The 15714-nt window shown below is 38.0% G+C and overlaps 1 protein-coding gene across 14 annotated transcripts in view; it reads left to right on the top strand.

The window, feature by feature from the left end:
• Positions 1 to 15714, top strand: part of PLCB1 (phospholipase C beta 1) — a 432352-nt gene that overhangs the window by 398862 nt on the left and 17776 nt on the right. For 3 of the 14 annotated variants that reach the window (XM_013182145.3, XM_048060941.2, XM_066995352.1), the window contains exon 33: positions 8571 to 8635. The exons of 9 other annotated variants lie outside the window; for them this stretch is intronic. In XM_013182145.3, coding sequence (XP_013037599.3) covers positions 8571 to 8609 — 39 coding nt within the window. In that variant the 3' untranslated portion in view covers positions 8610 to 8635. Of the gene's footprint in view, positions 1 to 2489; positions 2514 to 6408; positions 8486 to 8570; positions 8636 to 15714 lie in introns of those variants that run through there. 2 more of the 14 variants (XM_048060938.2, XM_013182147.3) reach the window with 2 other exon arrangements.

Raw genomic sequence — 15714 nt, 5'->3', positions numbered from 1 at the left:
GATGAGCCTAAGCAGATTTTTTTTTTTTTCTGTGGGAATGAGGTGAAGATTTTTGGAGAAGTTGTTAATTCACTAGTAAGCAAAAGTAATGTGCAGTCTTCCTGTAATTGTATCCTCTCTCAATTTATGGGTTTTAGTGAAAAGAGAGAGGGACTGGACAGCCCTTCTTAGCCTCTGGAAATTTGGTATCATGATGGAGCCTTTTATCTGGTCTGGTGGATGCTGGTTTCCTGATAACTCCGACATTCAGACAGAGTCTTAAATCTCAAACAGGAATGCTCAGAAGCAACACACTGAAAGCTTTGGGTGGACTCTCCCTTAATTCAGTACCACTCCACTGTATCCATTTTTTCTGAGCTGTTCCCATGCTTGTGTGCTCTCCTGACAACTGTGTTCCAGAAGTGAAAGAATTGGCCTCTATCTGCCCAGCACAATCAGTTGAAAATATGTTTGTGTAATTCTAACAAAAGTGTGGGTGGATAAGGTCAAACCCAGATGCCACCTGCAGATATCCCCTTGGCTCACAGCTAGTGTATTATTCTCTACAAGACCGGAAAGGGCTGGAATTGAGACAGCAAGGCCGGGTGGTCCCTGAATTTAACGTGCCAAGAAAGAGTTCCAGCCCACTGTGCTCTCAGTTCCTCAAGCTGGAGATAAGAATCACAGTTAAGCCATTCTGCAATTCTGTAATGTTGAGAAAATAAATCTCAGAGAGCCTCTCCTGTTTTTCCTTCATCACCTGGCCTGGCCTCACTTTTGCAGTTTTGTCATTGCTTAGCTGTTTTTATAAAACTCAGAATTAGGTAGTAAGTCTAGAAATAGTCCACCAGCTGAGTCGATAACACACTGGGTTTGTAGCTAATTCTTCAGGGTTATATGCTGCTTGTAACAGGAAATCCGTGATTTTAATTAGCAATAAATAGGAAATAGTCTGCTGTGAATTGATCTTGAACAGGTACTGCTGTACTAAATTAGTTCAAAATAAGTAGGATTTTCCATTGAGCAAATTGATATTAAGGCATCTTGAGTTTATCAGCCATAGCTACATTATCTGTTTAAGGCTAGCTTTGGTTTCAGAAAAGAATGAAGCTGAAAATCTCTTCTTAGACACAACCTAATGAGCTTAATATACAGTACTGAGCACAGGGATAGAAGGGATTTCTCCCATATAGTCATGTGAAAACTAATTGTCATATGCATTATGTCTTACAAAATGAATGGAACTAATAACAATTTGTCAAAAAACAAGATTTGTTTATTTCACAATCATTTAATGTTTAATGAAATTTGGGGAGATGATGTTTTCTTGATATGGTGTTGGAGTAAAAGATCCTTTTATCTGACACTTCATTAGGAAAAGGATTTGGATTTTGAGCATTCTTAGGAAATAAATCTCCTTTCATTGCAGGGAAAGCTGTGCAATCTGCTATATTTAACAGAGAAGGATCTAAAATTGCCTAAGCTATCATGCTAGCTTTGTAAGACAACGCTCTGCTATTGCTTTCAGATTCTAATAGTATTAAAATTCGAACTAAGACTTTTATTTTGCAGATGGGAGAGTTGAGACCTTAGCAGTGAAATGACTTATGGAAAGGTGCAAAGGAAATCAATTTGACAGATAAGAATGCTAAACTATTTAATTCATATGAGTCATTGAATCAATTTGAAACATCCTTTTGCCTGATGCTCATCTCAATTTCACTGGCATTTGCTCATAACCATTTCAGAGATGTTACTGGTATCACTTTGGATATGTGCTGGTGTCATTTAGAATGACACTTTGGTATAGGAGAAGAATTTTCTTTAGTTTGCTGACTTCCAAATCTGAACATCATTTATGGAACAGAAGTGTCTGTCTCACCATCCAGATCAGAGGGCTTAGTCTTTTATAACCCCGAAGATAATTTCTATACAAAATCCATGTATTAACACTTTACACTTTAAAAAATCAAATATTGTGTTACATTTGCTAAATTGGGACAATGGTTGTATTTCGCTGAAGGCGTTTGGGCTTTACTGTGTTTGACCTGTTTACTATAAGGACAGAGGGAAGACAGGCATTGCAGAATACTGCTGCAGGCTCTGTTCTTACAGAAATAACTAGGTTAGCTGATGCTTAACTAGGCATCAGACAAGTAGTTGCAGTTTGGGACACTACATACCTTATATTTTTGTGCAGACAGAACACTATTTTTAAGATGGAGCTAAGCTGATTTCTCCTAGTTTTATGGTTCATCTAAGAGGTCCCTCCCAGTTCTTGTTATGATCTTACACATAAATATACATCTATTTAATACTTGAATTTTAAAGTGAGTGAGAGTTCAGCATTGCTTAATGTGAAATACTGAGATAACTAGTCTATATCAAATGACTTTGAATGTGCGTGTGATCTAGACAGACTAGATCTTTAAAAGTAGAAAAGTGCTCTCCATAACATAGATTTTTGCATGAAGACTTTGACAGCTTCTTACTCTCCTGTTATATAATAGGTTCTGTGAACACTGGTTGTCTTCTGTATAGAAGCCATGGCACTCAAACAAGAATCCAGCTTTCTAGGAATGGAGTATTATCGAACACCTAAAAATCCGTAATGATCATGTCAGAAAGAAGATATTAGTATCTGAAGCTTTTGGTGGCCCTGTTACTGTGGCCAGTGAAAGAACTTGACTTCTCTTTAATTATTTTAGTGCTTCCTGAATGATAACAAAAAATAAATCTTCCTAGTAAAAATACAACATATCCTTTCTTCTCTTTGTTTAGCCCACTCCCAATGGGAATCAAAGTCTCATCTCTTTGATATTCTCATTCCCTTTAATTGAGTAGATTGGAATGCATTTTTTCATAAAAGCTGATGAACTCTAAAATAATCCCTCACCAACCTGCTGTTCTGGACTAGCTATAGTAACACTGACTCCCTTAAAGTAATTTGTGAAAAGTAGTTGAGTCACAGGTGTTGCCTGACTACCTCTCAAGCTAAGGCAATTTGCCAATTACATCCATGAAGTAAGAAGTGAGCTTTTAATGTGCTCTCACTGATAGCAATAGCAAAATCAAGATTGACTTCAGCGGAGCAAACCCATGTCCTAAATGAGTGTGTCTTTGAGACTTTCAATTAAAATCATCCACTGAGACATTCACAGAATCTTGTCGGCCTCATTACCATGGTGCGTTAACTGTTCATGCTTGACCAGATGAACATGAACTCTGGAGGAAAGAGTCATGAATTGGACTTTTTGCATCTAAGTGTCATTTATTATATTAATAGAAACATGTTTCTGAGAAATAAATTTCAATCTCGATCTTTTTCTAGCCTGTAAACTGATAAATGTTCTTCTACATACAGAAAGGTATAGATAAAATGTTTTGTACATGCAGAATTTTGGTTATGCTCTTCCTGGATCTTGTATTGAGGTTTGGAACTATTATTATTGTTTGTTAGTTTAAAAACATATATTCTGATAATATTTTGGCATTTATAGAGCTGTTCTATAGAAGCATTTGATTTTTAAAAATGATATAACTGAAGTAATTGATAATAAGCAGAAATGGAAATGTACTTTTGTCCAGGAAGAGAAATAGGAGTGCAAATGAAGACTATTTGTGCTACAGTTGGATTGTGTGTATGTAACTTAGGTGTGAAATTCCATAGCGATTGATTTCATCACATTGTTGTTAAACAGTGATTTTCTTTGCCATACAAAAGAATTAATCTGAATTGACTTTACTCTTTCACTGAGATCAAAGCCAGGACCTCTCTTCCTCCTACATTTCTTCCTCTGTCTAGTTCACAGTCTCGGATCAATTAATAAGCATTCTTTATGTGCATTGTCTTTGTGATAGAGATGCAGAGGATCTTTTTCTGACCCAAGAAAGATGAGAATATAATCACATTTCACAGCTTTCAAAATATGACTACAGATTGCTACCTTGAATGTTTTTTGTACTGTTTCTGTGTTGCCATGAGCTAGATTTTGTCCTAAGTATCTGTTTGTGCAACCTTGCTGTAGATTACATCCATGGGAAAGCATTCCCTCTACCCTTTCATTTCCTTTTTTGTTTTGTTTTGCAATTCAATCTTCTATTTGTAGATACCTATATAAAGAACACTTATTTAAAATACATCTGGCACGTTATTTTGAAGGTGAACTGTACAGCACATAATACAGCTGCAAACAGCTTTTGAAAGGGAGTCATGGCTTAATAATAATTTAAACCAGAACCTCCATAAATTCCAAGACCTGTTTGCTTGGTCCATTGATTAAATAATGGAGAGTATGTACTGTCGTCCAGATGGCTTTTTTTTTTTCTTCAGTTTAGTGGCCAGTAAACTATGCTGGCTTCTTAGCTGCTGAGAGGTTCAGCAGGAAGATGTTCCCCCAGTTGCCACCAGTCAAGTGGAATCCTTTAGCCAGATGAGCCCTTGATAGGAGTGTTACAGCACAGAAACAGAAGGAGCTAGGTATGGATGGCTTATATCTGAAAATCTCAAGTCCCTTGGGTTGCTCCATCACTTAAAACTTTTCCATTTCCCCTCAAAGTGCTTTTGGTTTTTTTTTTCTTCTTCATTTAACGTGGTGATTTTGTGCTGCTGTGGTCTCTGAAAACACCCTAAGTGTATGCCAAAGGCAGAGCCAACAGCAACACATGCAAGTTGCTGAATAACTGGGAGGGGTGTGAATTATTCATAGAAGAAAATGATGTGCTGTGAGGCAGCACTTGTGGATAAGCAGCGTTCCCTTTTTATTTTCCCTGATACAATATGCTTTTCTTGATCATATTTTTAATGTTTGTAAAAGATATTTGTAAAGAATACGGCCATATTACCAATTTTTGATTGGAGATGTGAGGTCGTCATAATTTATTGCTGTGTGTGATCAGATTCTGGGCCACATTTCTGTGCACTAGCAAGAACATAACTCTGGACTAATTGTAGCAGTCACTCTTTATACTACTGTCACAATAAATAAGAACACACCACAGCTCTTCATGAACTCTTAGAAACCAGAAATTAAAAAAATCAGCCTTTTCTTCTGGCCATTTGCACAAGTAAGGACACATTCAGGATTATCAGATAAAACAGAATATATTCAACTTCAGTATTTTAAAAGCTTGAAATTGCACTGAATGATTTTTAGACTTTCTGCTTTAGAAGATGTCTCCAGAAAACTGCTAGGAAACCAGCATTAGGTAGACACTGAATAGCAGATAGTGTTTTAACACTTCCCCACGTCATTAGTAGTATTCTACAGTCCAGTTCCCATATGTGACTTTTCTCTGAAATGTTGTCTCACCTCTAATAAAAGCAATAGACATTTGGCTGTCTAGTTATGATATGGGAAAGTATATATCTGTTGTGTATCTGTGTTGTATTATCCACACATTTCATAATTTCACAAAAGATTTCACAAAAGCTGCTTAGCACAATGTCTGTACATCTGGAAATACATTTCTCACGCTAGAATCAAGGAGTTGCTTGGGGATTATAAAGATCATGTGATGATGACAACTTATGGTCATGACCACCAGAATAGAAAAGAGTTTGAATTCAGTGTTCATTTTAATCCCTGTGTTTCTTTCTGACTTTCTTTTTCCTATGCTGCAAGACAGTGCCTGGATCTCCAAAACTAGTGAGCACCCTGTGGTAAATATGTGTGTGTAATATATAATATACATCTGCTACACTAATGTAATTTGGATTGGCACAATCCTAATGGTGCAAGTGCACAGACTATATTGTTGAAAGCTGCATAGACGATACTGGTTTTGAGTGGTGTGTACCCTACTTACAACTAAAGAGTTGTATCTTGTAACCTTATAATTCCCATCACTGTGGAATTCATGCTATCCAGATATCTCTCCTAAATTCAGTGGACTGTGTTTTGAGTACTTGCTAAATAACCAAAGGGAAAATCCTCAGTTTGATTTAGAAAAGTTATCATGTTGCCTTTTTTTTTTGTTGTTGTTCGTTTGTTTGTTTTGAAACATTTGGTTATTTTGAGCCTGATGTTCACCCCACAGGTAGGTAAAATCTGTATGTTTGCAAATGCAAATGCGTGCCTACTTTGTACACCTGGTGTGTGGTCACTAACCAATACAGACCCGTAGTCACCTGCCTGCAAAGTAGACACACATTTGCACCAACACAAATGTTTCCTTTACAGGAGGCTGGCTAAAACTAGTGTCTAAAGTAAGAAAAAGTAATAATGTGGCACAAACAAAGGAATTTAGCAAGAGTATGCTTAATGGTGTTTTCCAAGATTGGTTTTAAAAGAATTTCTAGTCAAATCTTAACCTGGCCTGAGTAGATATGAGCCTCATTGAAGTAACCAGGCCAACATCCACAGTTACAAAATGCTTGTGTGCTGCAAACATGTATGTAATGTTGTTAAATTTCCCAATTTTAAATAGGGCACTTTATCTGATTTGTCTGTCGGAGGGAGCACAAAACCAGTGAAGTGTAGAGATCAAAGGGACAGAAAAACGAAGTGCATCAGAAGTGATCAGGAACTGTGCAAACCAAAGTAGCTTTCTTTTTTTCACTTTACGTTTCACCTTCTTGCTGCTACATTTTTTCTGCTACAAACTGTCACTTTCTGCTTCCTCAGCTAATATTTTAGATTCATTTTGCATGTCAAAATGGTGCAAGCTACCACAATCACTGGCACCCATTTCCTGAACATCTTATACCCAACATGTATCTTATAACACCATTTGTGTCAGTGCTAATGCAGTAGTTTTACAGCCCACTGCTACCAAGGTGAGAAAGAGTTCAAGGAGAAAATAAAAATGGTTTAATTCGTTTGTTGCAACACAGTATAAGAAAGAGTGGTATAAGTTCCTTTACAAATATTTTCAACCAAATTCTGCCACATTAACTAATTTTTTTTGCCTTTCATTGTGACTCAGTTGTAAGGCATTTATGAATCTGCCTGAAAGTAGAATGAGGACACAGTGCTCAAATGTATCGTTCTGCTGCTTTACCCATTACCAAGGAAGTGGCTCAATAATTACATTCAGTTTAAAAAATTGCTTTTAGAGAAAATGTTTTGTGATCAATTGAAAACAGAGCACTACAGTTATTAAGCTATTTTAACTTTAAATATTAAAACAGAAAACTTTATTTTGTGCTATTGTTTGTTTCTTTTTAAAGGTTTCAGTTTGCATTTTCATTTGTAGCAAACCTGACAGCCAACGACTAAGACAAAATACAGTTGACCTCAATGATCTTGCATGCGATTATTCCAGGGCTGATTCATATTACATCAGATGCTATTACAGCTCTGGCTCTTGGACATTGTACATAGGTATATGTGGTATTCATTATCTTGAATACATAATAAGGTATAAAGTACATGAGGCGGAAAGAGTCAAGGTTTTAGTGGCACCATCTGTAACATAAGAGCCATGGTTTAACTTCTACAAACAGAACCAAGTTCAGCGATATACTCATGCAATTGCTATCTCTATGAAGCACTTAATAACTGAAATCACACTTAAAGTAAAACAAGGCAGTTACCACAATAACTTAACACAACAGAGAATAAAACATACTGCAGCCACTTGAAAATGGCACAGTAACTTCGTTGGAATACTACACTCAGCAAGAACCAGAAAGCCAGCTTTTTCAAGTTCCAGACTATAATTTTATAGCCATTTTCCAATAACTGCACAAAAACCATGAGTCTTTTTGGTTGATGCTGGAATACCTTCAGGACTTCCCTGATGCAGACCTTAGACCTCTTCAAGAGAGAGAGTTTAAGTTCAGGTGCTCAAGGTGGTGTGTGATGAGCCACAGCCGTCCCAGTGAGACAGCTCTGAGTAGCATGCCTGCAGCACATCAGGGTCTTCTAGGTTGATGGGACAATCTGAAAATCCTGATGCTCTTTGGAACTGTCAAACAGAAGTTTCAGCTCCAGAGAGAAACGCCAAGTCAGAATGAAGGCAAGCAAACAGTAGTGACATCTCCAACAGCACCATGTCCCGCACCCCTCCTGCTCAGGCACTGTGGCAAGACTGAGTCAAGGGGAATCGGCTGTCTGGTGAAAGAGCTCCACCACTCTCGTAAGCACTTGGGGTTGTCTTTGAAGGTTTTCCATGCAAACTGCACTGAGTTCATGGGATTAGGCATGGCTGCAGCCTGAGGCCCTCCTGCTGCAATGGCTGGAGGTATTTCTTCAAGCACAGACTTCAGGTAGCATGGGCAATACTTGTTTTGTCCTCCAGAGACATACTTCTTATCCTTTCCCAGAAAAAAAACATGTCACTTCGCGTGATGTGCCTAAGCAGCAACTTAGGAGATCTCCCACATGACACAGTCAAAATATTGTCCTCTTTTAGTATGGAGTGACAGGTTGTGATACATAGACTGGTTTCTCTGACTAACGTGTTCCTACTACCTAGTCACATATTAACGAGCCAGCACGCAGAAGCATGAAGTAATCTTTTGTTTTTCTTTAAGTACATAGATTAAAGAGTTGTTATTTTACTGTAATGCACAGAATTATGTCATTTCAGCTTAGAGTAATTGTTAATCACATCAAATTGAAATGATCCTTGGTTTTGTTTTAAAGAGCATAGAAGAACAAGAAGTAGAGGAAAAACAGAAGTAGAAATGGAATATGAGACTATAGTGAAAGTGAGTGAAACATTCCCCTTTTTATCAAGTAATGCTAATGTTGTTTTCATTTTACATGTCAAAACTTTGAGTCAGGAGCGTACACAATTTACTGCCTGGTGGTTCCTCTGAAATCTTTGAGCAATTACAGCCCTGATTATTATCTGCTAGCTGCATAATATGTCGCCACTGGCCATTACATTCTTTTTATGCCGGTAAAGCAATTTGTGGCTTCTTCAAATCATACCCCACCACATTGTCTGCCTGCCTGCTTTATTTATTGCCGCTTTTGCCCCACCTCAGCGCAGTGGTCAGGGGCTGTGTGTAGCAGCATGATTATATAAGCCATCTTCCTACAGCCCTTTGGGTCATCAGAATATCCTCTGTTCTCTGCTCACAGTAGCTGCAGTACTCACAGATCAGAAAACCAGGCACTGTTAAATGTCTCTCTGAAGAGGTAAAGATTGATGTGGGGGGAGATATAGGGGTAGGAATTGAGAGCATCTAAATGTAAAGAATGAGCTAGGGGAAAGATGTTGAAGGTGAGAATTCTGGGTACCTCTGAAGATCAAGCTTACCAAGAAGATAAATTTAGGATTTGTCATCTGGGACACCAGACTATGGGATAAAGAAAGAAAGGATTAACCAGGGTGTCAGAGCAGGAGGGAAAATTGGGGAAAAAAAAAAAAAAGAATTTATGAATGTGAATCAGTAAAGCAGGATTAGCAAAGCCTGAAGGGAAAGATTTAGAGGTAAGAGAGTGAGTTTTTCAGGGAGGAAGAACAGAAGACAAATGGGGAAAGGCAGTTAAAGCCTGGAAGAAAGATGCAAGTAGATTAAAGATATTTTTTTCCTTGCTTTATGGGAGGGCTAATGATTAGAACATGATGATAGAAGGAATTAGTATTTCAGGGATATCTCTGCTATCAGGAGACATGACTATGCATAAGTGAGCTTCCTGAAACCTCTTTAAGTATGGTCATGCCAGAGCTTTCACTGACATGGGGGTGACAATAAACCACACACCTTTGTCACTGAATCAGTGAATCCTGTTTGCTTTGTATTTTTATTTAATATTCTCTTTCTACTGCTGCCTTCTGCAATGTTTTGATATGTTTTGTTTCTCTTTGAGAACTGCCATAGCTTCTCAGTGAGGACTGTATTTGGTAACAAAACCAACCTTTCTGCTGCAGTTACCTGGATGCAAAGGATTTTGGTCAACTGCCAGGCAGGCAGTGTTTGCTTTTCTGCGTCTTGTGGCTCAACTCGCACACATGCTCAGGAGTAGAAGAAGCTTTCTCAAGAGTGCTGCAGCTCCACCCTGCTAGGGAACATCCTTGTGTGGCTTTTCACCATCACATACAAGGCCTTAATAATTGTTTTATAATTTATAGCCCTTCCTAATGATAACCAAGGCCGAGATTTTTGAGACTACACTTCCAGTCTGTGTGGTGCCAATGCTGGTGTTAGCAGTGCTGCACCTTCAGCAGTGGTGAAGGAGCATGTTTGCTATGATTGCTGCTCTCGTCCCTAGCCAGCAGCAATGTGTCAATTCCTTGTGCATCCTCAGGGGTTGTTTTATTAGCCTGCCTAGGGGGGGGTTGTTTGTTTTTTAAATGCACATATACTTCTATGAGCATGTACAGGTAAGAAAGAAGGAACCAGCTCTGTGTGTTTGATATGTATCTTGCAAAATAGAGATTTGCTTCTAGACTCTACTGAAATACAAATGCTAAATAAGTTTGATTTACAGCATGTGACTATAACTTGATTGGTCAGGCTTTTTATTTTTGTTTTGCTGTGGATCACCTGTTTCTGCCTATAGGGACACTAACATATTTTTCATGTATCTATACATATCATTATATACCTACAATTTATTTTAATGTTTCTACTATTGAAAAGTGTTTTTCTAACACTTTTTAAGAAGAATGCAGTTACTTCTAAATATTTTTTAGTTCTCTCATTTGATAAGGTCAGCTATTAAAGCTGCTAGGTGGGGCTTTGATTGCATGAATGTTGTTTTCCTCTTGGATACAGGCAAGGCAACTAAAAGCGTGTGTTTCCTGAGCATAGTTGTGACAAAAGAAAGTAGAGGACATAATGAATATGTTGGCACCTTGACAGTATTCAAAAGAGTGACTTAGTAGAGATGGCAACATTAAATTGGCAATTGTTCATTAAGGAACTGGGATTTCTTTGCTGTTTGTGTATAAGTGTCATGAGAATATTGATTTCTCTTCCTCGGGGATATTCTGTCTTCCTTTCCTGAAAAGCAGGAGGATAGAAATAGAGCTGAGCTGCCTTGAAACCACTCTGTGAACATTTTAAAAAAGAGAAGTGCTTAACTCTGTTCTCACCATACATCATCTACGTTTTAAACAATATGAGGCCAACTTCATGTCCCCTGCTTGGGTCAAATCAGGATATCTTGGGAGGATGGTGGGCAGCTGGGCAATCCAATTGCTCCTGCAAATGTTACCTCAGAGAAGAACCTCCTGTGGCAGCCACGTAACCACTTATAACACCTTGTCTGGTCCACTTTTAGTTATTCTTTCTTTTGCTTTGTCCTGCTCTCAGGAGTTCAGCCTCATAGACTGCGTACAGGGGAATGTGGTATTAGGGAAGCTGTGCATGCTGGAATTACCATTCAGTGTGTCCTACCTGTGCATGAAAACTGGGAAACAACATGGATCAGCACTAGGAACACAGGGAGCTCCAACCAGGGGGAAGGAATCCACCCCACAGTTTCACTTGCTCTAAAGGAAATATGAGAATGATGGGAAGTTCTTTTTTCTTCCACTCCTTTCTGTCCCAAGCTCTCATGCTCTGAAGTGGCTGGGTAGGAGGAGGTCAGGTGGCACAGAAGGGAAGAGAAGAGTCAAGTTTTCATGCAGGCCATCAAGACGTATCTCAGCGCTCTCTCCCATACAAGAAACCAATGACTTTAGGCTGAACAAAACTAATGACCTTAGAGAATATTCATATGCAGGAGAGGTATGTAATTCTTATGAGTCATGAGAGTAGCTGTGCATAAATGTAGAGAAATGACCTAAATTCACAGCTTCATTCAGGAACTATCAGGAACTATCTGAATCCACTTAGTCATCTATAGCAGAAACTTTCATTTGATAATAGTGATTGATCTTTGTCAACAGCAGAAACCTAAGACATTTTTTTGAGGCAGAATAAGAGAATGTAAACTTAAAAGTCTGGTCTGAACATGCAGCTCTTTTTTTTCCATGCATCCCTTCCAAGCCAGGAAGGGATGGCTTGTGATAGCTCTGAAAAGAAAGACCAACAGTTACTGCTACACTTTCCTCATCCTTTAAGATCTTTCAGATAAACACTTAAGTGCATGATAGAGTTTTTCATTAGGCTTCAGCCATGTGTAGATGCTGTCTAGAATCAAGCTGGCATCTTTTCTAAACCTGGATTTTTGTAAGTCTTTTAATGCCTGTTACGTACATCTAGAATTATGTGTGGTGCAACGTCAGTCTGCATGCTTAATTACTGTATGGCCTGTGGGAATGATATTGCATGTGGTAGCTCACATTCTGACATCTTTATTTTCACAAAGTAGGTGTTAACGCCTGAATAAAACATACGGCTTGAAGCACATAGGGCAAATTATTTCACCAACTGCTGATACTGAAGGTTAGTGTTTCTAGAAACCATTAGTATATAGAATAGATTATCTCCTGATGTTCTTCTTGAGATTATTCAATACCAGGATATTCAGAAGTATCTTTTTGGCTCAGTCGTATTTTGCAGGGTTGCATAGGTCAGTGGGATCTCAGTGTAATATTTCTGTTCTCAGAGTGATCTTTTCTGCTGAAAAATCTGAAAGCCCAGATCAGGTTTTGGGAGTCAGTATTCCTGATAGGACTGATGGCCTTGGAAGCAATTAATTCTTTCCCTTTTCTTTTAGTAATACATCTTATATTGCTTAGCTTGGATCCTGCTGAAGTTGAGGTGTGATAGGTGTATGAGTCTGTAATGCTAAGTAGCATGGAAATTACAGAACCTCCTGGGAATGATAATTCGCTGTCAGTCTTTTCCTCAAAGACTCATTGTAATTCTGAGCAGGGGCTCATGCTCTCTGTGGCATAATGGAATAAACTCTGCAGTAACTTCTCCCCAGTTCCATGTCAGTGTTAATGTCTCCTCTTGGCCTGGAATACCCTTCATTCCCATCTGTATTCAGTCAGGCACTACTGTGGCTCACATTAGAAAATACTAGTTGATTGAAAATTAATTCAATTTTTAAGTTATTACTTGTTTTTTGTTCATTTGTTTTTTACTTTTTAGGTGATTTTTTTTTTTTAAGTCTCGAGTTAATTTCTTGTAATATCAGCTGCTCCTTAATGGCTGCTGCTCCCTCAAAGTAGATTCAGTTAAGTGATATAAACCATGTTTGAGGATTTGATCCAGGCCAAGATGATCAAGGTCATCTCTCTTGGCAGCTGCAGGAATTGATATAATGTGAAAAGGCAATAAGCTTGCTCAGAGATCTTTTAGGTGAAATAGGTGTCTGTCTTCCTGTACAAACACGAGTAAGGTGGAGCATATGCATTGCAAATATGAATGTTGCCTGCTAAGAAGTTGAGAGTGTCCTGTGCCCTGCTGTGTTCCTTTTTCAAAAGTTTTCTGGGCAAGTAAGCTTCACCACCCCTTCTTCCTAGTGTGGACAACTGTCAGAGGTCACCACCATGACAGTGTCCATTTTCATGTCCAGTTCTGTCAGTACCCAGAGATTTTTTCAGCAGGTCTCTCCTTCAATAATATGCAGGAGATAGAAGAAAAAAAAAAAAAAAGAAAAGAAAAAGACAAGTATCTCACCAAAGACCCTTTCTTTACCTGGGTCTGGTATGAATACTTCAGTAACGTGAATTTTTATAGAAAATCTCTGTTTATGCCAGTGAAATCAGTATTTTGATTTACGTAAAAATAGTCAGATGCCCTCTTATTTTTCCCATATTTTTGTGAGTATATGCATCCACAAACATACAGACGTGCCATAAGAGGATAGACTCAGTATTCACCTTGATTTCCCTCCTATAACAATTTAATGAGCATTTAGAGGAGCACGTTTAAAATAAACATGCATATAGTAGAGAACATCTTAGAGTGTTTTTTAACCAACTTACATGTCAGGATACTGACAGTAGGAAATCTCACAGTGGCTAGGCTGCATGTCAAAGAGTTTATCATTTTCCAAGCACAGAAATATAAATCACTACTGTCTGAGGATAAAGAGCTGTATTACACACAGAAAGGTAACTGCCCGATGCTCTGCCTTTTCTTATCAAGTAAGAGTATAATTAAGTGCAAGATACCAGAGACAGTAAGGTGTAACAGCTTGGTAGCTGTTGGTGTAGCACACAGAGAAGACTTAAGATAGCAACCTGTTTGTTTCAGTTTGTCTGACTTTAAAGAAGCATCGTTCTCAGGTATACTTTCTGATTACCTCCATCTGACATTCTTTCCAAGAGAGAATATTTCAGCTGCTTGTTCCTAATTTCTGTGGCAGGAAGACACCATTCAGCTGAATGTTCTCTGACTCCTCATGGATGCTGCAGGCATACAAGACTCAGGAAAAAATACCTATCAATTAATAGCTGCACTTTTAAAAATAATTCTAGTTCCCATCACTGCTGCCACTGAGGATAGCGGCTGCAGTCAGCAGCTGTGACTGATGTGGCAGTCCATGCTGTGTACCTCTGACAAATGCCAGCGTGAACCAGCTATAATGGTACAAATGCCAAGTTGTAGTTTCAGCACATCATTGCAGCAAAATATGTCCAGACAAGGGAACTTCTGTTTTAATAGGATCTATTCTGTAAAGACAGTAAGACGTAAAAGAGTGCTTTGAAGCCTTCTTTGAGAGCCTAGAGCCATAACAGCAAGTAGAAACTAAAACTGGTGACTTCTGATGTATAGATGTTCCTCTGCAACCAGCCTCCCTCTGTCTTCTAAAAAAGAGTAGCTAAACTAATTAAAATTCCCATCTACATTTACCTTGCACTTGTAAATGATCCTGTGGCAGAATCTTCTTAATCAGCTGTTCTTCAGGTTACATATGTTGCTGTCCTTCCTTTGCATTAATCACTGGAGTTCTTTTCTTTTTTGTCTGAAAACAGTCATACCGTATGATCAGAAAATGAATGCACTGAAAATGCAACACTGCGAATTGAACACGTGGATAACAGCTTGTGGCTTCGGTAGTCTGTGTTAACATGTGACAAGCAGAGAATAGTAAACTGAGAAAGAGTTCTCTTGTGAATTCAGTGCCCCCATTATCTCTCCTTCTTTATCCGAAGGGCTGAGGAAATCTTTTTTGTTAGCCAAGACTGCTTGGTGCTTTGGCTTAATTTTCACTGCATAATTTTAAATACAGATTGTGTCTACAGTGCTGCAATTAATAGATAGCCTAAAGACTTATTATTTTCAAACTAATTGATATGTAAGAAAGTTTAAATAACATGTGTTAATTTTTTTTTTTAGGAATAACTCTTGTAACTAACTCAGAATAATCTTATTGCTGTTATATAGAGTAGCATTTGACTTGCTTATCCACTCATCATTACTAAATCTAATGCTTGTCTGTAGTTCTATAGTTCTAAATCCATTTGCATTAGATGCAGAAAAGATGGTATTTTATAAGTCATTGTTCTAAAAGATTTTTTTGCAAGTAAACAATCTTAGTTATTTCTAATACTTGCCTACCATCATTTGGAATACTCCCCAAATTCAAAATCAGTCTCTGTTATCCTCAGTAAAATGTGTACTATACACGTTTTAAATAGAGCTTTAACCCAAGCAACAAGTGTTTTCAAAGTATACTGTTGCTTTCTCAAATAACTGAATCACTTTCCATGCGAGACATGTATTCTTCTAGTGTTCATTAAACTTATCTTCAACTAGACTGTGATCAGAACTGGCATGACAGAATACATTGTAAAGTTATAAGACCTCTCAAGAACTTCTTAATGCCTTTGGAAGATGTCAAGTACCGCAGTAATAATAAAATACAGATAGAGCATTAAGAAGATAAGTTCTTTTAATGGAAAGTGGTTTGGTTATACTGCCAATTCTTT

Source organism: Anser cygnoides, chromosome 3, assembly GCF_040182565.1.
Source record: "Anser cygnoides isolate HZ-2024a breed goose chromosome 3, Taihu_goose_T2T_genome, whole genome shotgun sequence".
Taxonomy (NCBI): domain Eukaryota; kingdom Metazoa; phylum Chordata; class Aves; order Anseriformes; family Anatidae; genus Anser; species Anser cygnoides.
The sequence above is the reverse complement of the archived record's forward strand: the minus strand, read 5'-3'. Positions and strand labels throughout refer to the sequence as shown.